This window comes from Miscanthus floridulus, chromosome 13 (genome assembly GCF_019320115.1).
Source record: "Miscanthus floridulus cultivar M001 chromosome 13, ASM1932011v1, whole genome shotgun sequence".
Taxonomy (NCBI): domain Eukaryota; kingdom Viridiplantae; phylum Streptophyta; class Magnoliopsida; order Poales; family Poaceae; genus Miscanthus; species Miscanthus floridulus.
In genome coordinates, this window is record NC_089592.1 from 58424156 (window position 1) to 58450150 (window position 25995).

Sequence of the window (25995 nt, forward strand, 5' to 3'; positions counted from 1 at the left end):
GAATCTGGAACTTTTCGAAAACCTCAGGAATCTGGAACTGAAAATGTGTTTCCACGCCAAATGTTACGCAAGGAGACCAGGCATAAAAAGATAATTATACGATCGCGATTTTATATAGAAAATGCTGAAAATCAACAGCAAAGCGGTAGACTAACGCGGTGTTTGAATTCAGAGACTAAAATTTAAGAGATGTCACATCGGATGTCACATGAAATATTGCAGGGAATATTCGAAAGTTCTCAGGTAATCCACGAGACGAATTTATTAATCCTAATTAATCCATCATTAGTATATGTTTACTGTAGCACCACATTATCAAATCATGGACTAATTAGGCTTAATAAATTCATCTCATAAATTAGTCTCAATCTATGTATTTAGTTTCGTAAATAGTCGATATTTAATACTCATTGTATATGTCCAAACATTTAATGAGACAACGACTAAAATTTAAAAGCGACGATGATTCTAGGCACCTTCTGGGCTGCTGCTATGGAACACGTGGAGGCCCAGAGACAGGGGAACAGTAGCAAGTGTACCTACCTGTCAGGACAGGAGTCCCTCGTTGCTTTGCTTTGCTTCCTCCATCATTAATTAAATATAAGTAAATCTGCCGATTCGTCTCCGAAGCATCCTTCATTCCAGGCAGCACATGGATCATGGATGCATTCGCGCTATGCATCCAAGCAGAAGAGAAGGAGACATAGGATTAGTAGTAGGTAATCCAGTCTGCAGGCACAGAAAAGGCCATCTTTCTGAGCCCTCAACAACTAATGGGATAGTTAATTGGCTGATGAGATCTTTGCTTGGCCAGATGCGTGGCTTTCCTTCAGTGTCAGCTCGCTGCCACGCATGCCATTGCCATAGCGGGGCGTCCTGTCTCCGGCCTGCCCCCCTGCCGTGTCTCCCTCTGGGCAGGGCACTCCATGAGGCGATTGGCGGCCCTGCCGGATCGGCACGGGACACGCCGGAGGAGACCAACCCAACAAACACAGCAGCAAGATCCCGGCTGCCTGCCTGCGCGCGGTTCCGATCCGTTCGCACTTTGCGGCCGTGCAGTGCAGGCTACCATGTTGTTGTTGTCCATGGAGGAGATCGGTGACATGCCGAGAATTTCAGTTGCTGGATCGATTAGCATATGGGTCGGCTGCTGCATAGAAAATGAACTAAAAGCTAGCAGGCAGGCATTGGCCTGAATTGCTGCTTGGCTAGACAACGCTGCCTGAAAGCACAACCAAACAGGCCGTGGCAGGTTAGCATGTCCGATTGGATGCTTGGTTTGGGACTCGGCCATCATCAGTGTGAAACCATGCATCTAGCCGTGCAGCGCATGGACGGCAAGCCAGCTACACCTGCAATTGGTGTGTTGTGGTTTCCTAAAAAAGAGTGTGTCGTGTGTGAAAGGTTGTGATAATAAGCTGAAAAGCTACTGTTGGCTCATTTATTTTGAGAGAAAAATACTGTTTATTTATTGAAAAAATATGGCTCATAAAACATGTGAATATGGCCTAATACGTAGATTATTGTTTCCACTAAAGGAGGCTAACAAATTGTGATAAGCTTCAGTCATGATGCATCGTGTTAAAGGTTTGATTCTTCTCAGCTTCTGATCAAGCAATTCAATGTCGCTTTCAGACTCGTTATCGTCTCAACGCATTATTACGCATGGCTCACCGTTAATGTCTCTGATGTCTATCGGTCTAATAATTTAGTGAGAATCTGCGACAGGAGCTCTGCCGTCAACTGCAATCTTCCGATGAGATTTATGCCAACTGCATACTTCCTCTGTTCTAGATTTAGTTTTAACCTATAAGTCAAATTATTATAAGGTCGAATAAATTTATATACATGAGTATCAAACAGGAAGATTTTATGAGAACAACATTTCATAATGTATATACTGATGTTGATTTAATATTGTAAATATTACTGTTCATTTCTGCAAATTTGATTAACCTAATAATAGTTTATGATGGGATAATTCAGAATTTACTCATATTTCAAGACGACGGTAGTAGTCACGAGGATGAGACATTGATAGGACTAGGGAATTTATAGCCAAGACGCAAAATTCTCCTTCCATACCAGTTTGCATCCCTTTCAAATATGTAAGCAGATATGCCCACAAGCAATCGGAAGTGGAAGGAATTAAAGAAGTGGAAAAGCATGTGTGATAGCGCGCGGCAATGGGAATTAAACCAAGCAACTTGTACGTGTTGGGATCTACTAATTGATGATTAGTGAGAGCTATCACAGAATTGATTATCCATGCCAAGTGAGGTCCTGTTTGGATCCCATGGTCTAAAATTTAGCCACTAAACTTTATATCACTTTAGCTTATGAGGGCAGTCCCTAATGAAAGAAACTATTAGTTTCTATAATATAGAATACCGCACAAAAAGTACTGCTTTCCAACCCATGATTTCTATGAGTAATAATTATTTTCTCTTTCTCTCTCCCAACTCTATCTTCTTCCTCCAATGGAAGTGCGGCATGAGCCCCATGGAAACTGGTAGTTTCTCCCCAATGGCGATTTCATGGTTTCTTGGTGTATTGGGTCAAGAGAAGACCTGATTTCTTCATGAGGAAACCATTTCTAGGATTTTTGCTCTCTTTCTTCATTAATTACGTTGTCATAGTCAACTGTTTTGCCTACATGACAAGTCATTTAATGAGGATAGAAACCATCATCAATACACCATTGGGACTGCCCTGAGACTCCGAACGAATGGCCTGAAAGTGATGTCTAAACTCTAGCCTACCACACAAAAATACAATTAGTTCACTAGACCACATAAGTGAGCTAAAGTGATCTAAAGTTTAATTTACCTTTAACTTTAGCTAATCATGTGGGGTCACTCCTAGCCTCTCGCCCTCGACGGGGAATATGAGGGGAGAGACCGAGGGTTTCCCACAGGTAAGTGTTTAGACCATCACGGAGGGACGAGCGAGGGCACTAGCAAGCAAGGAAAAATACGAATTAAATGTCCATTAATTTGTCCGGAAAAGTTCAACCTTCTTCTTACACGAGCGCTCCAGGCATTTATAGGTCATGCCCGGAGACGCGGTGAAATTACATTAGGGTTAGACCCTAGCCGGCATACGCTATACAAAGCCAGGGGTACGACAGTAATCCCCCTTCCTCAGCCAACCACTCCCGGATCTAGTTGCTGACGGGCCAGTTCCTCTCTGAGACAGGCAGCGACCTTCACGTCCCCAGCGAGGGTTTACCTCGCCGCCACCATCCTGCGACCTTCCCTCCACTCTCCTTCGGCACAGCCGACCTTTGAGCGTGTCACCTGAACACACAGATGAGATGAGCCAATTAAGGGTACCCTCATCGCGGGGGTGACATCCAGGACGAGGTCGGATTAGCTGAGCTAGCTTCAGGTCGAGGGTTAGGGGAGGAGAGGTGCCGAGGGTACCTCCCCCCAACAGCAGCCCCTCGAGGTTCGAGCCCAACGTGATGGGTTGGAGCAACGTTAAAACTTGGGGAGGCGGGCATGCGTGGGTACCTAGCTTGCGGCCCCGGTTCAGCGACGCCCCAATCGTGCTCGATCGAAGCTGGTCCTTTGATTGGTTTGGGTAAATGGGCCCATTGTGTATTTTGGATGGGGGCAAGATTGTTGGGTGTTTTCTGTTCGTGTTTTTCTTGGGGAGTGGTTCATGAATCTTTGGGATTTGCATCGGCTTCTTTCCTTAGGTGCGGGTGCTTGGTGCCTAAATAGTTGTGGTGGGTTAGGGCTTTTCATTGTTGCGCTTTCTGATTGCTGGTTGGTTGCTACTGCTGAGTTTGCTGAGCGAAGGTTTGATTGTTGCGAGGGTCGCTTTTTTTGGGGGGTTCAGTGCTTTTGCTGGCTTCATTTGTCTCATCGCACTTATTGAGGTAATCGCTTGTTCATTAGTATTTGTTGTCTTTCATTTTTTTGTGCTGACGAGTCTGCTGGCACGTTTGTACATCGATGGCTCGGGTGAAGAGAACTACAAAGCTTGTTGACAGTTTCAGAGGTCGCTGACTCTGCTTCGGCTGCTGCGGTGAGCTTCGAGTTTGGTCTGTCGAGGATTACTTCGAGCGACTTGGATGAGTTTGCGAAGGCTGGTTGGTTCGCTCGAGATCTTGCGAGGCTGTCTAAGGGAGAGGTTGTTCCCTATCCTCATGATGACGAGGTTGTTGTGTATAAGGAATTCTTCTTGGCTAGCTTGAGGTTTCCGGCACACCCTCTTGTTGTTGGCGTGCTGAAATGGTTTAACCTTAAGTTTCATCAGCTGAACCCCTCTAGTTTTGTGAAGCTTAGTATCTATGTTTGAGGGCTTCATGTGACTTCACCTGGGTTCATCCTCAGCCTCGGAAGGTGACTGTTGATGTTAATCCTATGCATTTGTAGTTTGGTGTTTATACCTTCGTGTATCGTCATGGTGCGGAGGTTCCTGTTTAGGCTCAAAAAAACAAGTGGGCTTCGCCTTGGACCGAAAATTGGTTCTATATTAGGATGGAAGGTGAGCCTAGTCTTTACGGGAAGTTGTTGAGGCTTGACAGTGTGACTGCGGAGGGTATCATGACTGATGGTTGTGCCGTCGCTGTGGATGCGCTCAGGACTTTATCGCATCATCAGTGTGCGCGTGACCTGGTTGAGGAGTTTGTTTGTGCGAAGTTTTGCCTCTGAGGGCTAATCAATCGTGGTTTCCTGTAAAGGATGATGAGAAGTATCAGGCGCGTGGTTTGAAGGGTCTTGGCATGGATGTCAAGCAGGCTTGGTCAAAGGTGATGCGGAAGAGTAACACCCCAGCTGCTGGGGTTAAGGTCATGTATAAAAAGGTTGTGAAGGCTATGGAGGACCTCATCGGGGCTCTGGGGACTGCTGAGAATAAGGTGATAAAGATTGCATTGGCTGATCGTCATCGTGTTAATCGATGCTTCGATTTGCTTGGGTTCGTTTACCTGGATTGGTCGTCTGTGGAGCTGAAAGATGTTGAGGTTGGAAGAAGAGAAAGCGAGCCAGGGTTGGTGACATGTTCACGAGTACGTCTAAGCGAGGTGGGTGTGGTCATGGGCGCACTAGGGGATCTAAGGTTGATCATGTTGCCGCATCAAAGGTTGTTGCTTCGTCTGTGTCGACGGCGAGGCCGGCGGCTACGGTTTCGCTGGCGCCATGGCCGAGCGTGGTTGGGGGGGTTCTGCCTGGCTGTAAAATGCCAAGTATTTCTCGTCTGCCTATTTTGCAAGTGATCTCGGATGACGATGGTGATTATGGTGAGGAGAAAGAGGGAAGCGAGGATTCTGAGGAGGTGAAGATTGATGGTTACAGTTCCTCTAGCGGCAGCAGTGAGTCTAGCGCAAGCGGTGATGATGATGATGAAGACAATGAAGCGCCTGACGAATCCAGTAACCCTCGGCTTGTTGGTTCTGAGGAGCTCGTGTTTTAGGGTGGCAAAGCTGAAGAGGAGAGGGAAGTTGAGTCTAGCCTGATCGGATCTGGTTCGATGCCTCACCGTCATCGCGTGCATATCATGCATGAGGGACGCGAGGTTGCTACCAACAAAGATGAGCCTGGTGCTGGTATGGGGAAACATGCTCTTGGCGAGGCTAGCCGTAGTGGTTTGAGGCATTTTGTAGTCTCATGTGGTGGTGACGAGCCTAAGATGGACCTCTTCACCAGCCCTGACCTTCACGATTGCCATCTTATTAGGACTGAAGAGGAGCAGTCGATTCTTGGCGGGGACCTATCGTTGGATTTGCATGCCAAAGGCGGAGTTTTTGCTGTCCCATGAGTCGGTAGATCATTTGACTGAGGACATTGAGGTGGCTGGGGTTAGGGCCATTATGCTCGCTCAAGCTACGCGTTGGCGCCATGGTCATGTTGAGACTGAGCTGAAGGAGCCAATTGCCTCATTAGAGAAGGAGAAGGATGATCTGAAGGCCAGAAACAAGGAGCTATCTGGGCAAGTTGGGTCGCTTGAGGCCTCAATTGCGAGGAATAAAGCTCTGGTTGACGACATGGAGGCTTGTTTGAGTCGTAATATTGACCTTAACGTGGAGCTAAAAAGAAAGGACGAGGATTTGAGGAAGGCTGAGGATTCTCGCAAAAAGGTTGAGGAGTTGGAGGAGAATGCTAAAAAATTGGAAGGCTCGCGTGCCGCTTTGCTTGGATGTATGTAGGAGGCAAAGGTTGCCATTGATAACGCTTTTGTTAAGGGTGGCGTGGAGTCAAGCGGGGTGTTACCCGAGGCTGCTCCTGCTGCGTTCTCCTCAGTGGCTTCGGGCAGAGCTAGGCCAGTTTTCTCAATTGTTGGACAGCGCTGCTGATTTTGGGGCTTACTGTGGCTACCCTCGCCATTGCGTGGTCTTTTTAGGTCGCTGGTTGTGATCTTTTGAAGAGGCTTGGGTGTGTTAATCATGGCTTTCCTAGTTTGGAGGATGTGCGAGGTGTAGCCAGTGACCTGGCTTTGCAAGAATGTTGTGGCGCGTTTCTTGATGAAGTTTTGGATAGAAGGCGGCGACTAGGCACTCATGAGGTACATTGTGGCTTTAGTCTTGTTGTTTTTTGTTCCTTTCCCTTCCTTTTTATTTCTACTTATGATTTTGTTTATTTTGTTTGCTGACACAGCCTTGGGACGCTCCGACCTCTACTGGCAGAACTAGCGAGGTAGGGACCTCTTCGACAAGCATGAGGGTCGTGGCGTCTACTGTCGATGAGGCGCCTCCAGCGAGATCGCTGCTAAGGTTCGTCAAGAAGGTGTTGAAGCGGGCCCCAGGACCGAGGAAGCACGAGTTGAAGGAGCAGCTAGCCTCAAAAGCCATGGATGTCGATACAACGAGGCAGGTTTGACGCGCGTGTGTGTCGTAGTTAGGATGGTGGTACCTTTTGGGAAATAGTTTGTTCCCCTGCGGTGGTCTATTTTTGGTTGGTGATTGACTGTTGCCTTCATTGTTATGGGGCCAGCGCGTGAGGTGTTGGATGTTTTGCCCCTAATGTTAAATCATCAGGATACTGTTTATTTCTAGCACGTCATGGGCACATGCTAAGTCTAAGCTTCCCTTGTTGTCATTCGATCGTTTTTGGTGGGCGAAGGTTGGTTTGTATGATAAGAAGAATTAGGAAGCGAGTAGGTTTTGGCGGAACACAGATCTTACGAATCGTTAGTCTGAGCGCTTGCTTTTTGGTTTGGGGTCTACTTCAGGGGTTTTGGATGATGTTGATGATGAGGATGCTATAGATTTTATTTTTGAGGCGAGGACGCCTGAGTCTGGATGCCTGAGGGGGAGCTAAAGGTGTCCGAAGCCTGAGCCGTTGGAGGTTGATGAGCGTGACCATCGACGTGTGTACCAGCACGAGGGTTTTGGAAGGTGACTTGCCTTTGGTACCCGCGGCACCCATTCTTTGGGGGGCAATTGTAAGGGTTGAGGGGCCAGGCGAGGGTGAGGGTTTGTAGGTGGTTGTGGATGATGTAGCTGAGTCTGTGGAGGGTGTAGCAGATGAATAGGTTGAGAGTGTGCTTGAAAATATAGTTATGGAGATGGCAAGGGAGGTGGCATGCGAGGTGTGTTTTGAAGAGGATGCTCCCAATGTCTGGGAGTTCCTGATGCGGATGGTCGACTTGATGTCTGTTTTTTATCAATGTAATGGTTGTTATTGTATTGGTTGTAAATTTGGCGTGTTGTTGGAAACCCGTTCGAGGGTTCCAATCGTTGTAAACATTATTTGTAGATGTTTAATTAATGAGTCAGGATGCGGTGTGATTTTGTTGTAGCTTTGGTTCACAGGAATGCACCCCTTTTCTTTTAGGCGAGGCTCAATGTTTATCTCTCTCTGAAACTTGACGCGCAGTGATGCCCCCTTTCTTTCAGGCAAGGCTCGCTATTTTTCGTTTTTAAAAACCTGACGCGCAGCGACGCCCCCTTTTCTTTCAGGCGAGGCTCGCTGTTTTTCATTGAGTAAAACCTAACACGCAGTGACGCCCCCTTTTGTTTTAGGCAAGGCTCTCTGTGTTTTTTTCTCTAAAACTTGGCGCACAGAGACGCCCCCTTTTTCTTTCTAGCAAGCCTCGCTATTTTTTTATTTTCTAAAACTTAGCTTGCAGCGATGCCCCCCTTTTCTTTCTGGCGAGGCTCGCTGTTTTTTGTTTTGTAGAACCTGATGTGCAGCGACGCCCCCCCTTTTCTTTCAGGCGAGGCTCTCCATGTTTTTTCTCTTTAACTTGGCACGCAGCGATGCCCCCCTTTTCTTTCAGGCGAGGCTCGCTGTGTTTTTTCTCTATAACTTGGCACGCAGTGACGCCCCCCTTTTCTTTTAGACGAGGCTCACTATTTTTTATTTCCTAAAACTTGACTTGCTTTGGGTGAAAAATAGAATGAGAGAAGAGTGTTGGGTTTGACTTTATTTTATTTGATGGGGGTTACATAGCAGTGCTAGTTCTAAATACATCGATGGTTTGCCGTGGAGGGTTTTTTTGATTATCGTCTTCATGGAGGATGATGTGACGGCTTCGCTGTAACTCCCCGATTAATGATGAACCTTGGTGAACCCTTGATGATTTGCAATCGCCTTGGTGATGGAGGGCTCGATTGATGCTGTCTTGGTTGGCCGCAGGGTCCTAGGTTTCCTTCTTGTGGAGCTTGGACCCCGTGAGGCTTCGCGTCGCTCTGAGCGCAAGTTTCTCCTAGAGCGCCTTCATGTTCTTGTTCTTAGCGAAGCTTCTTTGGCGTGTGGCTGATTGCCCACTTGTAGGAGGGTGGGATTGAAACCCCTCCTCTTGATTTATTGGTGGACGGCGTCGTCGTCCTTGTCGATTTTGCCTTCGCTGGACCTTCGCCCGAGGGTTGCTAGATATATGCGATCCTCGAGGCTAGCATGGTTGAATGAAGGTGTTGGCTAGCATGCACTAGCTTCTAGTAGGAGGTGTTGGCGATCCCTTCACTCCGGGGCTCGAGATTGGCGGCGAGGGAGCACTCGGGGGGATGTTACGTTTTTTCTTGCGGTATCCCCTGAGGGCTCTAGCCTTTGGGACTGCGCTAGTTGGGCTCGCGGATGAGATTGTTCCAGCTGTCCCTAGCGTTATGTTTGTTCTTGAGGTACCCTCATTTGGATTGTCGAGGGTGGGGTCTAGTAGTTTCTTAGGCGGGGATTTTCTCTTGCGAGGGTTTGGGGGTTTGAGAGGCATTCTCGAGTGTGGGGAGGTTGAGGATTGTTATTGTTGCTGTGTTTGCTGATCGACCCATTGGGTGGATTGGGGTGGTATTTATAGGGTAAACCGGCTGTTAGATTTTGGAGTGGTGGTTTGTTTTTAATGTCGATTGGGTGGGTGAAGCATTTAATTCCAATCGATTCATTTCTCGATCTGGTGATGAATACGATTGGTTTATGAAAGTTTGATGTTTTGTTGGTGAGATTGCTATGTGGAGTGAATTCTTCGTTTGAAATGATTGATTTAGAATTCTTGTGGGCCCCCTATTGTTTTGTTGGGTTTTGTGTCGATGTCGCTTAGTTGGTATTGTTTTTCTTTGTGAGGGTTTTCGCGCTCTTTGACTCTCGGTTTCATCCTTTTGTTTTGGGTATGTGGGGGGTTTATGCTGTTAACCTCTGTCGTTTTTGCGTAGATGCTAGATTGTTTTGACCTTCATGTCCATCCTTGTCTTAAGGGTGGATGGTGTTTACTTTTGTGAGCCCCTAGCATTTTGTGCGGGTGCTCATTTGTTTTGACCTCCACGTCCGCCCGTATCTTAAGGGCAGGTTTGGTTTGCTTTTTTGTGAGCCCCTAGAGATTTGTGAGGGTGCTCACTTGTTTTGACATCCGCGTCCATCCTTATCTTAAGGGCGGGTAGGGTTTGCTTTTTGTGAGCCCCTGGCACTTTGTGAGGGTGCGCACTTGTTTTGACCTCCACGTCCGTCCTTATCTTAAGGGCGGGTGGGGTTTGTTTTTTGTGAGCCCCCTGGCACTTTGCGAGGGTGCTCACTTGTTTTGACCTCCGCATCCGTCCTTATCTTAAGGATGGGTGGGGTTTGTTTTTCGTGAGCCCCTAGCGATTTGCGAGGGTGCTCACTTATTTTGACCTCCGCGTCCGTCCTTATCTTAAGGGTGGGTGGGGTTTGCTTATTGTGAGCCCATGGTGCCTTGCGAGGGTGCTCACTTGTTTTGACCTCCGCGTCCGTCCTTATCTTAAGGGCGAGTGGGGTTTGGTTCTCATGAGCCCCTAGCGATTTGTGAGGGTGCTCACTTGTTTTGACCTCCATGTTCGTCCTTATCTTAAGGGCGGGTGGGTTTGCCATGGTCCACCCATTTCGGTGGCGGTTGGAGTTTTGGGGAATAGACATTACATTAGAGGGTAGAGCGTCTGCCTCATTAAAAACCTTGTGCCCCTACACAAGGAAAAAGAGTGCAGTGCTTGTGCGAGCGCACGCTAAGGCACCACTAGGGATAATATTTTCAAAGGTCATCTATGTTCCAAGTGTGAGGTAGTTGATTGCCCTCGCTATCTTGGAGATTATATGCTCCGGGTCTGTTTGCTTGAGTGGCCAAGTATGGGACTACCCATTTTGGTTGGAGCTTGCCCACCATCTTCACGTTTTGTTTTTTGATTAGCACCATGTCTCCTATGCTGATTTGGCTTGGTATGAGCGAAGGTTGTTGACTGCTTGGCATCTGAGTTCTTCAATGAGGTCTTTTGTTAACTGTTCTTCGTCGAGAGTGTTTGTTTTGTCTCTAGTGAAGGTCACTCTTGGTGATTTGTGAGTGAGCTCTTCTGGGAGGACGGCTTCTTCTCCAAAGAGGAGTTTAAAGGGGTGAATTTTGTTGCCCTCGATTCGAAGGTATTGTGTGATCATATGACTGAGGTGAGTTCCTCTGCCCATTTTCTCTTGGGGTCTGCTGTGCAATCTTCTAGAGATGCCTTGGAGGATTATATCGTTCGCTCTTTCGATGAGGCCATTGGCTTGAGGGTGTCTTACTGAAGTGAAGCACAACTTTGTTCCTATTTGCATACAAAACTCCTTGAATACTTTGCTGTCAAATTGGGTTCCGTTGTCTACGGTGAGTTCTCTTGGCACTCCAAAGCGGCATATGATTTGTTGCCAGAAGAATCTTTTGACAATCTACAAGGTTATTGTAGCTAGTGGCTTTGCTTCTATCCATTTGGTGAAGTACTCGATGGCGACCACCGCGTAGCGGAGGTTTCCTGGAGCTATTGGCAATGGTTTGACTAGGTCCATTGCCCATTGCTAGGGAGGCCATGTTGGGCAAATTAGTGTTGTTTGAGCCCCTGGTCTGTTTGAGTGCGTTGCTGAGAGTTGGCAACCTTCGCAATGCTATACTAGCGAGGTTGCGTCGTAGATTGCTGTTGGATAGTAAAATCCTTGTCTGAATGCTTTGCCCACTACAACCCTAGGTTTGTTGTGTGAACTACATGAACCCTCATGTATCTCCTCAGTAGTTCTTTTCTCTCACTAGATGCGACACACTTGAGCAATGGTGCTATTACGCTAGCCTTGTATAGTTCATTGAAAGCATCTAGGCCCCTAGTTGGGTTTCGGTGATTAATGACAGTACGTGATTACTCTGACTAACATGTGTTTTGCAGATGCAATTAAGTTAGGTCACGGTAATGGCAATTGATTGGGCAATCATGGTTGTCATGCCCCTACGATGAAAATCATTTTGGTTTTCAAAGGATGGACGATAAGGTTAAGGATGGACTAGTTCTAAGTGTCGTTTGATGTTGAGAAGACACTTAGAGTAGTTTAGGACTTTGTTTTTCCTTTGGCCATACTATTAAGGGGGGTATGGATGGGTAGCTTGACCTAGATGAGTCTAGTGGGTTAGGTGTGGTGCACACTTATCAAATCTAGCACTAGGTAGCTCCTAAATAGCCCTTAGATCAATTGGAGCAAACTTCATTCACATTTGATTGCGAGTTGGAAGTGAATGGAGGGTCAAATGCTAACCGGACGCTGGTTCTAGTGTGACCAGACGCTGGCGCAGAGTCCGATCAGTTTATTTGATCAAGGTGAAGTTGTCTGGCACGACTAGACGCTGAGAGGTGAGTGACCGGACGCTGTGTGCCAACGTCCGGTCAACTCCAGTATGGTTCCAGAGAGGGAAAATCGTGACCGGATGCGTCCGGTCACAACATAAACACTGGGTTTCGGGGAGAACTGACTGAAGCATTCGGTCACCTCGTAGAGGCACATAATGGTTCATTTTGAACATGGGTGTATAAATACTTCCTCCATTCGTGTGAGGGGGTACTTTTGCTCATTTCAACAGCTAAGAAACACCCTTGAGAGTGCTAAAAAGAGCAAGGTTCTAGTGAGGTGACTGAGATTTGAGAATCCAAGAGAGAGACCTCATTAGTGAAAGCAAGAGTAGAAAAGTGTGCATCCACCCTTCTCATTAGGCTTGTCGTGGTCAAGTGAGAGTTCGTGCTTGTTACTCTTGGTGATCGCCATCACCTAGACGGTGATTGAGAGCTTGGTGATCATCCGACGGAGCTTGTGGATGACCCAACTCAAGTTGTGAGCGGTTGTGGGTGATTCACCACGACAGAGTGTCAAAGAATAAACCCATAGAGAGCACTTGATCCTTGCGCGAATCAAGGGGGAGCTACACCCTTGCGCGGGTGCTCCAATGAGGACTAGTGGGGAGTGGCGACTCTCTGATACCTCGGCAAAACATCACCGCGTTCCTCCTTCTCTCTTTACTTTGAGCATTTACTTTGAGCAATTCAATTTTTGTCTTTACATTCATAGAATTAACATACTAGAGTAGGATTGGAACTTAGGTTGCAAGACTTTTTGTGCGGTAGAATATTAGAAATACTTTCTAGGCACAAGGGGTGAAGTGGGCTAACCATAGGGTTTAATTATTACAAAAAAATTTAGAATTAGCCCAATTCACCCCCTCTTGGGCATCTTTATCCTTTGAATTGGTATCAGAGCCTCGTGCTCACCAAATTAGACTTAACCGTCTAGAGAAAGATGTCTCACGGGGATGGTCCTCCTCCTATCTTTGAGGGGGATGATTTTCCTTATTGGAAAATCAGCATGGAGGTGTATTTAGAAGCTCTAGATGTTGGAATACTTAGAGCCGCCTCACAAGGATTCCCAAAACCTTGGGATCCCACACACCTTCAAGGCGATGAAGTAAATTACGACAAATGGAATGCAAAGGCTCGAAACACCATCTTTAGAGGCCTTTGCAAAGATGTGTTCAATCGGGTGAGGAACCACAAGGACGCCCATGCACTATGGTCGGACATTTGTGCGCTCCATGAGGGAACAAAGAGCTAGCATAAGGAATGCTATTATCTTGTCATGAAAAAGCTAGATTCTTTTGAGATGCTTCCTAAAGAGAGTGTTAATGAAATGTACTCACGCTTGAATGTTCTTATACAGGAAGTCAATAGGCTTGGACTTACTCAAATGCAACCATCTGACGTTGTAAGAAAAATCTTGAGTGTCCTCCCCATTGACAAATATGGGCATATTGTGACCATGCTTCATCAAGGTGATCTTTCCACCGCTACACCAACACAAATCTTGGAAAAGATCAATGCTCATGAGATGTACATGCACATCACACCACAAGATGGCTCATCCTCTACTAAGAAGAAAGACAAGGACTTAGCATTCAAAGATAGCCAAGAGAAGGGCAAAGCAAGGCTTGAGTATGAGAGCTCAAGTGATGATGAAATTGATGATGCAAGTCTTGCTCTCATGGTGAGAAGAACCGCCAAGATGCTAAAGAAGCTTAACAAGAGTGGCACCAAGTTTGATGGCAAGAAAAAAAGTTCTTCACTAGCTCTAGAAGGAAGCCAATCTCGGAGATGGATTGCTATAATTGTGGAGAACTTGGTCATCTAGCACACCAATGCACAAAGCCCAAGAAAGACAAGTACACAAACAAGTACAAGGGCAAAAAAGATGATTCAAGTAATGAAGAAGAAGATGAGAAGAAGAAAAACAAGACATACAAGAAGGATGGCAAGAAGGACTTTCACAAGAAAAAGAAGAATGGCAAGGCATACATCGTCGGTGATTGGCTCACGGACATTGATTCATCAAGTTGCTCATCCGATGATGATAGTGAAAATGAGAAGGTGGCCACCATTGTGATTGACTCTTCATCATCTTCACCGACACCACCGCCATCATCCTCTACACACCTATGCCTTATGGCCAAAGGTGAACGCAAGGTATCAAATGATGATGATAGTAGTGGTGATGCTCATGCTAACAATGATGATAGTGATAGTGATGATGATGAATATGAATCACCTTCTTATGATGATCTTGTTAAATTGCTAAATCAATATACTAAGATCATTAGAAAGACTAGAACTAAGAATGACAAGCTAGATGCTAAGAATGAGTCTCTTTTAGCCAAATATGATATAGCCGAAAAGGCTAGTGTTGAGCTTAGAGAAGCAAATGATGCTATGTCATCCAAACTCAAGGAGCTCAAATCTTCTAAGAAAGAGCTTAAAGATAAACATGATAAACTTGAGAGGATACACAATGAGCTCATCACTAGCCATAATATGCTAAAAGAAGAATATACCAATCTTAAGATTAATCATGATAATCTTGTTATTGCTCAAGAATTTTTATCCAATGAGCCACATGATGCCACTAACGATGTTGTTAAGATTGATATAGCTACATCATGTGATGATTTGATCATTGAGAGCATTGAGCAAAGTTCTAGTAGCAAGGGCAAGCAAGTGGTCAAGACCGATAATTATGATAAGTATGTCAAGCTCAAGAATGATAATGAAAAGCTCAAGAAAGATCTTGAAGAGATCAAAACCCATGACACTATTGTGCTAGAAACTCTTGATCATGATGGTGATTTGATTCTTGAGAATGAGAAGCTCAAAGAAGAGAACAAGAAACTTAAGGAAGAGAAAAATAATGATGCACTCAAGGAAGAGAACAAGAAGCTCAAGTTGGAGAAAGAGCATCTCAAGATTGGATTGAGCAAATTCACAAGAGGCAAGCATCTTCAAAGTGAGCTACTAATGAACACCGTCATGAAGATAGATAGAAGTGGCATTGGGTACTTGGCAAACCAAGAGAAGAAGGCTCAAGCTCAACAACAACATAAGTCAAAGCCAAAGCCAAAGAGATGTTTTGAGTGTGGACAAGAAGGCCACTTTGCCCATGAGTGCCAAACTCCACCACCACAACCCTTGCCCAAGCATGCTAGACCCTTTGCTTTCAATACTCATTACATGCTTAGAAAGGACTCTAGTGGAAAGATGAAAGTCATGTTCTTAGGACCTCCAAACAAGAATAGGCCTAAGAAAATTTGGGTTACAAAGTCACTTGTTGAGAAAGTCAAGGGCCCTCAACAAGTTTGGGTTCCTAAAGCTTGATCTCTTGTGTGTAGGTGAACTATAAGACCGGTGGAAGTCATTGGGTAATTGAAAATGGTTGCACATAACATATGACCAGTGATCCTCGTATGTTCACCTCACTAGATGAAGAAGTAGATGGACAAGAAAGAATCACATTTGGAGATAATTCAAAGGGCAAGGTTAAAGGATTGGGCAAAGTGGCAATATCAAATGATCATTCAATCTCAAATATGCTATATGTTGCTTCATTGAGCTTCAACTTGCTATCCGTTGGACAATTGTGTGATCTTGGCTTTCAATGCCTATTTACCAAGAAGGAAGTGGTTGTATCCAAGAAAGATGATGATCAAGTGATATTCAAGGGATTTAGATACAACAACCTATATCTAGTGGACTTCACCTCCGAAGATGCTAATTTGAAGACTTGCCTATTCACCAAAACAACACTTGGGTGGCTATGGCATAGAAGACTTGCTCATGTTGGGATGAGCTCACTCAAGAAGCTAATGAAGAATGATTTGGTGAGAGGGTTGAAGGATGTGAAGTTTGAGAAGGACAAGTTTTGTAGTGCATGTCAAGCCAGCAAACAAGTTGTAAACACTCATCCTACAAAAGCTTTCATGTCAACCACAAGAGTGCTAGAGCTCCTTCACATGGACTTATATGGACCAACAACATACAAGAGTTTGGGAGGAAATATTTATTGTCTTGTGATTGTTGATGACTATTCAAGATATACATGGGTGTTCTTCCTTCATGATAAATCCAAAGTTGCATCATGCTTCAAGAAGTTTGCCAAGAGAGCACAAAATGAGTTTGAAGTGAAGCTCAAGAAGATTAGAAGTGACAACGGTAAAGAATTTGACAACACAAACATTAAAGCCTATTGTGATGAAGTTGGGATCAAGCATGAGGTCTCTGCAACATATACTCCTCAACAAAATGGTGTAGTTAAGAGAAAAAACCAAACATTGATCACACTAGCAAGAACAATGCTTGATGAGTACAACACTCCCAAAGCTCTATGGGTGGAAGCTATCAACACCGCATGCAATGCATCCAACCGCCTATTCTTTCAAAAGTTTCTTGGCAAGACACCTTATGAGTTGCTCAATGGAAAGAAGCTAGACGTCTCCTTCTTTAGGGTGTTTGGTTGCAAATGTTATATCTACAAGAAGCGGCAACACCTAGGGAAGTTTCAAAGATGTTGTGATATTGGTTTTGTTGTTGGTTACTCATCAAAGTCCAAAGCATATAGAGTATTTAATCATGCCACCGGCTTGGTTGAAGAAACATATGATGTGGAATTTGATAAATCTAATGGCTCCCAAGGAGCACATGAGAATCTTGATGATGTAGGTGATGAACCATTGAGGGAGGCCATAAAGAATATTCCGGTTGGAGACATCAAGCCTAATGATGATGAAGATAATGTACAAGTGATCAATCCACCTTCTTCATCAAATGTGCCACAAGATGGTGATAAAGATGGGAGAGTAGAAAATGAAGACACTCCTGTCTCCCATGAGCAAATGGTGACACAAGCACATGATGTTGATGCTCCACAACCTCCCCCTCAAGTGGTTGATAGAAGAAATTCACCTCTACTACAAGCTCATCCACAAGATCTCATCATAGGGAGTCCATCAAAGGGAGCAATGACTCGCTCTCAAAAGCTGGCTTCATTTATTGAACATCACTCTTTTGTCTCTTGCTTTGGGCCTACTAAGGTAGAAGAAGCTCTTCAAGATCTGGATTGGATAAACGCCATGCATGAAGAGTTGAACAACTTCACCCGCAATGAAGTGTGGACTCTTGAAGAGCGACCACAAGGTGCAACAGTCATTCGAACAAAGTGGGTGTTCCGCAACAAGCAAGATGATCAAGGCGTTGTTGTGAGGAACAAGGCAAGACTAGTTGCAAAGGGGTTATCTCAAGTTGAGGGTTTGGATTTTGGAGAGATTTTTGCATCGGTTGCAAGACTAGAAGCCATCCGTATCCTCCTTGCATATGCATCACATCATGAAATGAAACTATATCAAATGGATATGAAAAGTGCATTTTTAAATGACTTTATTAATGAACTAGTCTATGTTGATCAACCTCCCGGGTTTGAAGACCCTAGATATCCTAATCATGTTTATAGGTTGTCCAAGATGTTATATTGGCTTAAGCAAGCCCCAAGAGCTTGGTATGAGCGTTTTCGGGACTTCCTCATTGAGAAGGGCTTCACCATTGGGAAGGTCGACACCACACTATTCACCAAGAAGCTTGATGGACATATCTTCATTTGTCAAGTGTATGTTGATGATATCATCTTTGGATCATCAAATGAAGATTCTTGCAAAGAGTTTGGTGAATTGATATCAAAGGAGTTTGAGATGTCAATGATTGGAGAGCTTACATTCTTTCTTGGTTTTCAAGTCAAGCAAATGAGAGAAGGGATTTTCATCTCTCAAGAGAAATATACAAATGATCTTCTCAAAAGGTTCAAAATGGATGAATGTAAGTCAATCAAGACACCAATGCCAACTAATGGACATATTGACCTAGATGAGGAAGGTAACACGGTTGATCAAACTCTCTACCGCTCTATGATTGGTAGCCTGTTATATTTAATCGCATCTAGGCCTGACACCATGTTTAGTGTGTGTATGTGTGCTAGATTTCAAGCTAATCCTAAGGAAACTCATTTGATTGCCATTAAAAGAATCCTTAGGTATCTTAAGCACACACCAAGCATTGGCCTTTGGTATCCCAAAGGAGCTAGATTTGAATTAGTTGGCTATTCCGATTCGGATTATGCCAGTTGCAAAGTTGATAGAAAAAGCACATTCGGAGGGTGCCATTTACTTGGTAGATCACTTGTATTTTGGTCCTCCAAGAAATAAAATAGTGTGGCTTTGTCCACTGCCAAAGCGGAATACATTGTCGCGGGTGCTTGTTGTGCACAAATACTTTATATGAAACAAACTTTGCTAGACTATGGTGTAGTTCTAGAAAATGTACCTCTTTTGTGTGACAATGAGAGTGCGGTAAAACTTGCTAATAATCCAGTTCAACACTCTCGCACCAAGCACATAGATATCCGCCATCACTTTCTTAGAGATCATGTTGCTAAGAATGATATTTCATTAGAAGGTGTAAGGACCGAGGATCAATTGGCGGATATCTTCACTAATCCGCTAGATGAGGCGACTTTTTGTCGATTGCGGAATGAGCTCAATGTGCTTGATTTTAGCAACTTCACTAGAAAATGAGCTTGTGTCGTCCCTTGCATTGCATTGTAATATACAACATGTTTACTTTATGGTATTGCACTTAGGGCTTGTCTAACATGGTTAAGATAACCGCCGAAAAGCAAGTGAAGAAGCTTAACCTTGGATCAAACTTGACAAGCAACTAGATTTACTTTCAAGTATTGCGTTGCATATGCATTAATGTTGTTTTGTCGTTTCTCTTCAATCACCATTTTGTTGCCTATTTTCTTAAAAAGAATTATAGCCTAAGGTAAAATACTTTGAAAAATTTGAGGGTTTGAGAGAGGTCACTCACATCAGTCCCAATTAGTGTTTATTTGGATCTTATTGAAGTTGGGACTTGATTGGGAATAGGCAGCGCGAAGGAACTTTAAAGATTTGCTGAAAAAGAGTGACCGGACGTTGCACTGGACTCTGAAGTCCAGCGTCCAGTCAGTTCATAGGAGGTGAACCCTTGTTGCGAAGAAGTGACCGGACGTTGAAACAGTATTTTCCCCGCGTCCGGTCATATGGTGGTTCAACGTCCGATCAAGCGAAGGTGATCAAGGCAGGTTGGACTGGACTCTGGCTGCGTTTGGTCGAGGTTAATCGGACACGTCCAGTCATGACTACAGGGGATTTGGACATCTCTGGAGTCGAGCGGACTCTAGGTGGCAGCATCCGGTAGTTGCCACTGGAGCGTCCGGTCAGTTGTTGACGTACGGTCTTTGGACTCTTCTCCGTTTTCTTTTCTATTCCATCACGGGTCCCTCATATAACCGCAAGCCGCAGCGATTTGGACTTCGCCATACCCGAGCCTCCGTGCCATGTGCCCTAGCCATGCTCCACCGCTAGCCGCGCTGCCCTGCTTCAGTGTCGCCGCCGTGCCACGCCTTCTTATGCCTGCGTGCCACCCACAGCAATCCGCGCTGCTGCTCGCCCCATGTGCCTTGTGTGGTCCTTCGGTGGCTAGGTGGTGTACCCACCTCATATGCTCTTTGCGCTGTCTCTTGTTGCCATGGTCGTCGTTGGATCCGCCGGTGATTGCTAGTATTACGCCGAAGGTTGCGGCTGGGTTATTGATTGTTGTTTGAATGGGTTGGCTCATGGGTTCTGGTTTTACTTGTTGTTGTTGTGGCTGGGTTGGTGGTGGAGGGGGGGGGGGGTAAAGCTGGGTGCTAGCTTTGTATTTGTGTTTGGGTGGGTGGGTGAGTAACCATGTATGGTTGGCTGTTGGAACGATTGTTGTATCCATATGATGGCTTGGGGTTGTCATAGGTGTTGTAACGGTGATAGGAGGGATTGTAGCCGGTGAAGGTTGGGTATTGCTGTGGATGTTGTTGCGAGGGGATGCCACAATTTACTAGTGTGTAATGGTATGGGGCGATGGCAGGGGTGGGTTGTCTCCTTGTGTAGTTAACAGGTTTTGGTGGGCCTAAAGCGGCGGCTTGCTATGCTTCTTGATATTCTTTTCCCTTCGCAAAACATGCGCATTGCTTTGTTGAGTGGCCTTTGCCTGGTCTGCAGAAATGGCAGTATAGCTTCGCTGGATCTCTTGGGTTGGGTCTGCTTTGGGTATTGTCTCTGTTGTCGTTCTAGCTATTGGTGGAGGTCTATTGAGATGCTGGATTTGGTTGTTGTCTTTGGTGCTGCGGAGGTGTGGTCTCTATGGTGTTCAAGTTGATTGGTTCGTTGCGAGGGTACTGGTTACGATGTGGTGGCCTCGGAGGCGGGCGCGTTTGAGGTTTCAAAGCTTCAGTCTTCGAACGAAAGATAGTGTCTGATCTGATGTAGTTATCCATGACCTCGTGTAACTCTGCGATGGTTTTTGGTGGCTTCCGCGCTAGCCTCGAGGATCATGGCCCTAGTCTTACTCCATTGACTACTGCTAGAATCACTACATCATCAGTTATATTTGGTGTTCTCGCTCTGAGTTGGATGAATCTTCGCTAGAAGTCTCAGAGGGGTTCTCTTTCGGCTTGAGTATGGGTGAACAATTCCATGGGATTGGTCGCTGAGGGGCTAATACCTTTGAAATTGTTGCACTATTTTTCACGGAGGCACCCTAGGAATCAATGGATCCTGGTGGAAGGTTGATGTACCAGCTTTGGGCGATGTCTTGTGTCATAATCACAAAGAATTTCGCCATGGTGTACTCATCCCCACCTGTCGCTGCCACCGCCGCTTCGTAGCTCATTACGAATTGGCGAGGGTCTATGCTTTCATCATACCTTGGTAGGTTCTGTGGTTTGTACTCGAAAGGCCAGCTTCTGGTTTAGAGTATCTGGGTCAATGGGATTTTGGATCGTATGGCATTGGTGGGGGTTGGTTTCTATGGTGTTGTTGTTTGGTTGAGGGAATGTATTCTGGGTAGAGTTGGTGGAATCGAGGTGGTGGTGGTGGAAGTGGGTTCGGGTGGAGCGAAGGTGGATTTGGGTGGAGAGGAGGTGAATTTTGGTGGAGAGGAGGCGGATTTGGGTGGAGCGGAGGTGGCAAGTCATGCTGTTCGGGTAGATAGTTTGGATTAGCTTCGATCAAAGCTAGGTACTCATCCATTTGCTTGAGTTGTTCCCTGGCTTCGTCTGCTTTCTGCCTTATCACTTGCAGGCGTGCCTGCCTCTAGTGGGCTTCGACTCAACGTCTTTTCTCTTGGAGTTCCTCATGCATCTGGTTTAGGGCCTCGAGGCCTCTCGCCTCCGCACCTTCAGCATCGTCCTCCGGTACATAACCGGTTTCTTCCATTCTGGATGGTTCAGACTGGGAGTTGGCTCCGGCCTCGGTCCCATCCGACCCGAGTTGTGTTCTCGTCGGTTGAATGGTGGGATGGAGTACCGGAGTCCCGCCGGCTCCGCTTGCGGAGGTTCCCGCTGCCGGGTCCAACCCTCGCGGCGGGGGCGGATCGCTTTGGGTGTTTCTTCTCGTTGTTGCCATTGTTTTCGAGGAGTGGCGGACTGGGGTCCCCACGGACGGCGCCAACTATGGGGTCACTCCTAGCCTCTCGCCCTCACCGGGGAATACGAGGGGAGAGGCCGAGGGTTTCCCACAGGTAAGTGTTTAGACCCTCGCGGAGGGACGAGCGAGGGCATTGGAAAGCAAGGAAAAATGCGGATTAAATGCCCATTAATTTGTCCAGAAAAGTTCAACCTTCTTCTTACACGAGCGCTTCGGGTATTTATAGGCCATGCCCAGATACGCGGTGAAATTATATTAGGGTTAGACCCTAGCCGGCATACGCTATACAAAGCCAGGGGTACGGCGGTACTCCCCCTTCCTTAGCCAACCACTCCCGGGTCCAGTTGCTAACGGGTCGGTTCCTCTCTGAGATAGGCAGCGACCTTCGTGTCCCCAGTGAGGGTTTACCCGCCGCCACCGTCCCGCGACCTTCTCGCCACGCTCCTCCGGCGCAGCCGACCTTCGAGCGTGCCACCTGAACACACAGATGAGATGAGCCAATTAAGGGTACCCTCGTCGCGGGGGTAACGCCCAGGACGAGGTCGGATTAGCTGAGCCAGCTTTAGGTCGAGGGTTAGGGGAGGAGCGGTGCCGGGGGTACGTCCCCCAGCACTCCGGAGAATATGTGAACGTGAGTGATCTTTAGAATATAATTCATTAAGAAAGTAATTATGTGGAGGAATTGAATCAAGGGAATCTAGTTCTATGCTCCAGACCCCTTAGTTTGCTTTTGATAATAAACTCACAACACACTATGGAATTAGCTGTCTATAAGATATACCATTTGGCAGAGCTTTCGATACCTGAAATCATCTTTCACATTTTAGGAGCTCTACCACAAACAGATTCCAACGGCTTATTCACTTTCCTTTTTCTTGTCTATCTGTACGTGACTGTGAGACAATTGCTAGGTCATACTCAGTTTAATTAAGATTTAAAACCCATATTATATAGGTTATGAGCTAGTTAAAAAATTTAAACTACAGGTAATAAGATTTATGACAAGATTTCAATGATGTTATGCTCCCTCCAATTCAAAAACTGTATGTCTTTTAGGACATTGACACTGTCTACAAGGTTAAATTTTAAGTAGTACAGAGTATTTTTTATAAAATATAATATTTCAAATAATAAGATAATTATATACCGTGAAATTACTTTTGGTAATAAATATAATATAGTATAATCAACTTTATGCTGTATATGTATTTACTTGAGGGCTTCATGTGACTTCACCTGGGTTCATCCTCAGCCTCGGAAGGTGACTGTTGATGTTAATCCTATGCATTTGTAGTTTGGTGTTTATACCTTCGTGTATCGTCATGGTGCGGAGGTTCCTGTTTAGGCTCAAAAAAACAAGTGGGCTTCGCCTTGGACCGAAAATTGGTTCTATATTAGGATGGAAGGTGAGCCTAGTCTTTACGGGAAGTTGTTGAGGCTTGACAGTGTGACTGCGGAGGGTATCATGACTGATGGTTGTGCCGTCGCTGTGGATGCGCTCAGGACTTTATCGCATCATCAGTGTGCGCGTGACCTGGTTGAGGAGTTTGTTTGTGCGAAGTTTTGCCTCTGAGGGCTAATCAATCGTGGTTTCCTGTAAAGGATGATGAGAAGTATCAGGCGCGTGGTTTGAAGGGTCTTGGCATGGATGTCAAGCAGGCTTGGTCAAAGGTGATGCGGAAGAGTAACACCCCAGCTGCTGGGGTTAAGGTCATGTATAAAAAGGTTGTGAAGGCTATGGAGGACCTCATCGGGGCTCTGGGGACTGCTGAGAATAAGGTGATAAAGATTGCATTGGCTGATCGTCATCGTGTTAATCGATGCTTCGATTTGCTTGGGTTCGTTTACCTGGATTGGTCGTCTGTGGAGCTGAAAGATGTTGAGGTTGGAAGAAGAGAAAGCGAGCCAGGGTTGGTGACATGTTCACGAGTACGTCTAAGCGAGGTGGGTGTGGTCATGGGCGCACTAGGGGATCTAAGGTTGATCATGTTGCCGCATCAAAGGTTGTTGCTTCGTCTGTGTCGACGGCGAGGCCGGCGGCTACGGTTTCGCTGGCGCCATGGCCGAGCGTGGTTGGGGGGGTTCTGCCTGGCTGTAAAATGCCAAGTATTTCTCGTCTGCCTATTTTGCAAGTGATCTCGGATGACGATGGTGATTATGGTGAGGAGAAAGAGGGAAGCGAGGATTCTGAGGAGGTGAAGATTGATGGTTACAGTTCCTCTAGCGGCAGCAGTGAGTCTAGCGCAAGCGGTGATGATGATGATGAAGACAATGAAGCGCCTGACGAATCCAGTAACCCTCGGCTTGTTGGTTCTGAGGAGCTCGTGTTTTAGGGTGGCAAAGCTGAAGAGGAGAGGGAAGTTGAGTCTAGCCTGATCGGATCTGGTTCGATGCCTCACCGTCATCGCGTGCATATCATGCATGAGGGACGCGAGGTTGCTACCAACAAAGATGAGCCTGGTGCTGGTATGGGGAAACATGCTCTTGGCGAGGCTAGCCGTAGTGGTTTGAGGCATTTTGTAGTCTCATGTGGTGGTGACGAGCCTAAGATGGACCTCTTCACCAGCCCTGACCTTCACGATTGCCATCTTATTAGGACTGAAGAGGAGCAGTCGATTCTTGGCGGGGACCTATCGTTGGATTTGCATGCCAAAGGCGGAGTTTTTGCTGTCCCATGAGTCGGTAGATCATTTGACTGAGGACATTGAGGTGGCTGGGGTTAGGGCCATTATGCTCGCTCAAGCTACGCGTTGGCGCCATGGTCATGTTGAGACTGAGCTGAAGGAGCCAATTGCCTCATTAGAGAAGGAGAAGGATGATCTGAAGGCCAGAAACAAGGAGCTATCTGGGCAAGTTGGGTCGCTTGAGGCCTCAATTGCGAGGAATAAAGCTCTGGTTGACGACATGGAGGCTTGTTTGAGTCGTAATATTGACCTTAACGTGGAGCTAAAAAGAAAGGACGAGGATTTGAGGAAGGCTGAGGATTCTCGCAAAAAGGTTGAGGAGTTGGAGGAGAATGCTAAAAAATTGGAAGGCTCGCGTGCCGCTTTGCTTGGATGTATGTAGGAGGCAAAGGTTGCCATTGATAACGCTTTTGTTAAGGGTGGCGTGGAGTCAAGCGGGGTGTTACCCGAGGCTGCTCCTGCTGCGTTCTCCTCAGTGGCTTCGGGCAGAGCTAGGCCAGTTTTCTCAATTGTTGGACAGCGCTGCTGATTTTGGGGCTTACTGTGGCTACCCTCGCCATTGCGTGGTCTTTTTAGGTCGCTGGTTGTGATCTTTTGAAGAGGCTTGGGTGTGTTAATCATGGCTTTCCTAGTTTGGAGGATGTGCGAGGTGTAGCCAGTGACCTGGCTTTGCAAGAATGTTGTGGCGCGTTTCTTGATGAAGTTTTGGATAGAAGGCGGCGACTAGGCACTCATGAGGTACATTGTGGCTTTAGTCTTGTTGTTTTTTGTTCCTTTCCCTTCCTTTTTATTTCTACTTATGATTTTGTTTATTTTGTTTGCTGACACAGCCTTGGGACGCTCCGACCTCTACTGGCAGAACTAGCGAGGTAGGGACCTCTTCGACAAGCATGAGGGTCGTGGCGTCTACTGTCGATGAGGCGCCTCCAGCGAGATCGCTGCTAAGGTTCGTCAAGAAGGTGTTGAAGCGGGCCCCAGGACCGAGGAAGCACGAGTTGAAGGAGCAGCTAGCCTCAAAAGCCATGGATGTCGATACAACGAGGCAGGTTTGACGCGCGTGTGTGTCGTAGTTAGGATGGTGGTACCTTTTGGGAAATAGTTTGTTCCCCTGCGGTGGTCTATTTTTGGTTGGTGATTGACTGTTGCCTTCATTGTTATGGGGCCAGCGCGTGAGGTGTTGGATGTTTTGCCCCTAATGTTAAATCATCAGGATACTGTTTATTTCTAGCACGTCATGGGCACATGCTAAGTCTAAGCTTCCCTTGTTGTCATTCGATCGTTTTTGGTGGGCGAAGGTTGGTTTGTATGATAAGAAGAATTAGGAAGCGAGTAGGTTTTGGCGGAACACAGATCTTACGAATCGTTAGTCTGAGCGCTTGCTTTTTGGTTTGGGGTCTACTTCAGGGGTTTTGGATGATGTTGATGATGAGGATGCTATAGATTTTATTTTTGAGGCGAGGACGCCTGAGTCTGGATGCCTGAGGGGGAGCTAAAGGTGTCCGAAGCCTGAGCCGTTGGAGGTTGATGAGCGTGACCATCGACGTGTGTACCAGCACGAGGGTTTTGGAAGGTGACTTGCCTTTGGTACCCGCGGCACCCATTCTTTGGGGGGCAATTGTAAGGGTTGAGGGGCCAGGCGAGGGTGAGGGTTTGTAGGTGGTTGTGGATGATGTAGCTGAGTCTGTGGAGGGTGTAGCAGATGAATAGGTTGAGAGTGTGCTTGAAAATATAGTTATGGAGATGGCAAGGGAGGTGGCATGCGAGGTGTGTT

At 46.2% G+C, this 25995-nt stretch overlaps 1 protein-coding gene and 1 pseudogene across 1 annotated transcript; one reads left to right on the forward strand and one right to left on the reverse strand.

Moving 5' to 3' along the window:
• Positions 1-490: 490 nt before the first annotated feature.
• LOC136499875 (uncharacterized) lies at positions 491-1088 on the reverse strand (annotated as a pseudogene).
• A 3402-nt stretch (positions 1089-4490) lies between these two features.
• On the forward strand, positions 4491-25089 carry LOC136499876 (autophagy-related protein 23-like). Its single transcript, XM_066495375.1, has 7 exons — positions 4491-4640; positions 4694-4975; positions 5747-6088; positions 6606-6821; positions 23143-23424; positions 24196-24598; positions 25055-25089. The coding sequence occupies exons 1-7, from the start codon at positions 4491-4493 to the stop codon at positions 25087-25089; spliced, it is 1710 nt and encodes a 569-aa protein (XP_066351472.1).
• Positions 25090-25995: the final 906 nt, after the last annotated feature.

Excerpts from the sequence above, each read along its gene's own strand:
- LOC136499876 (XM_066495375.1), top strand. The coding sequence starts at position 4,491 with ATGGAAGGTGAGCCTAGTCTTTACGGGAAGTTGTTGAGGCTTGACAGT. Across the intron at positions 6,822-23,142 it reads ATGTCGATACAACGAGGCAG|GATGATGAGAAGTATCAGGC; the intron begins GTTTGACGCGCG and ends TTTCCTGTAAAG. Across the intron at positions 24,599-25,054 it reads GCGTGCCGCTTTGCTTGGAT|CCTTGGGACGCTCCGACCTC; the intron begins GTATGTAGGAGG and ends TTGCTGACACAG.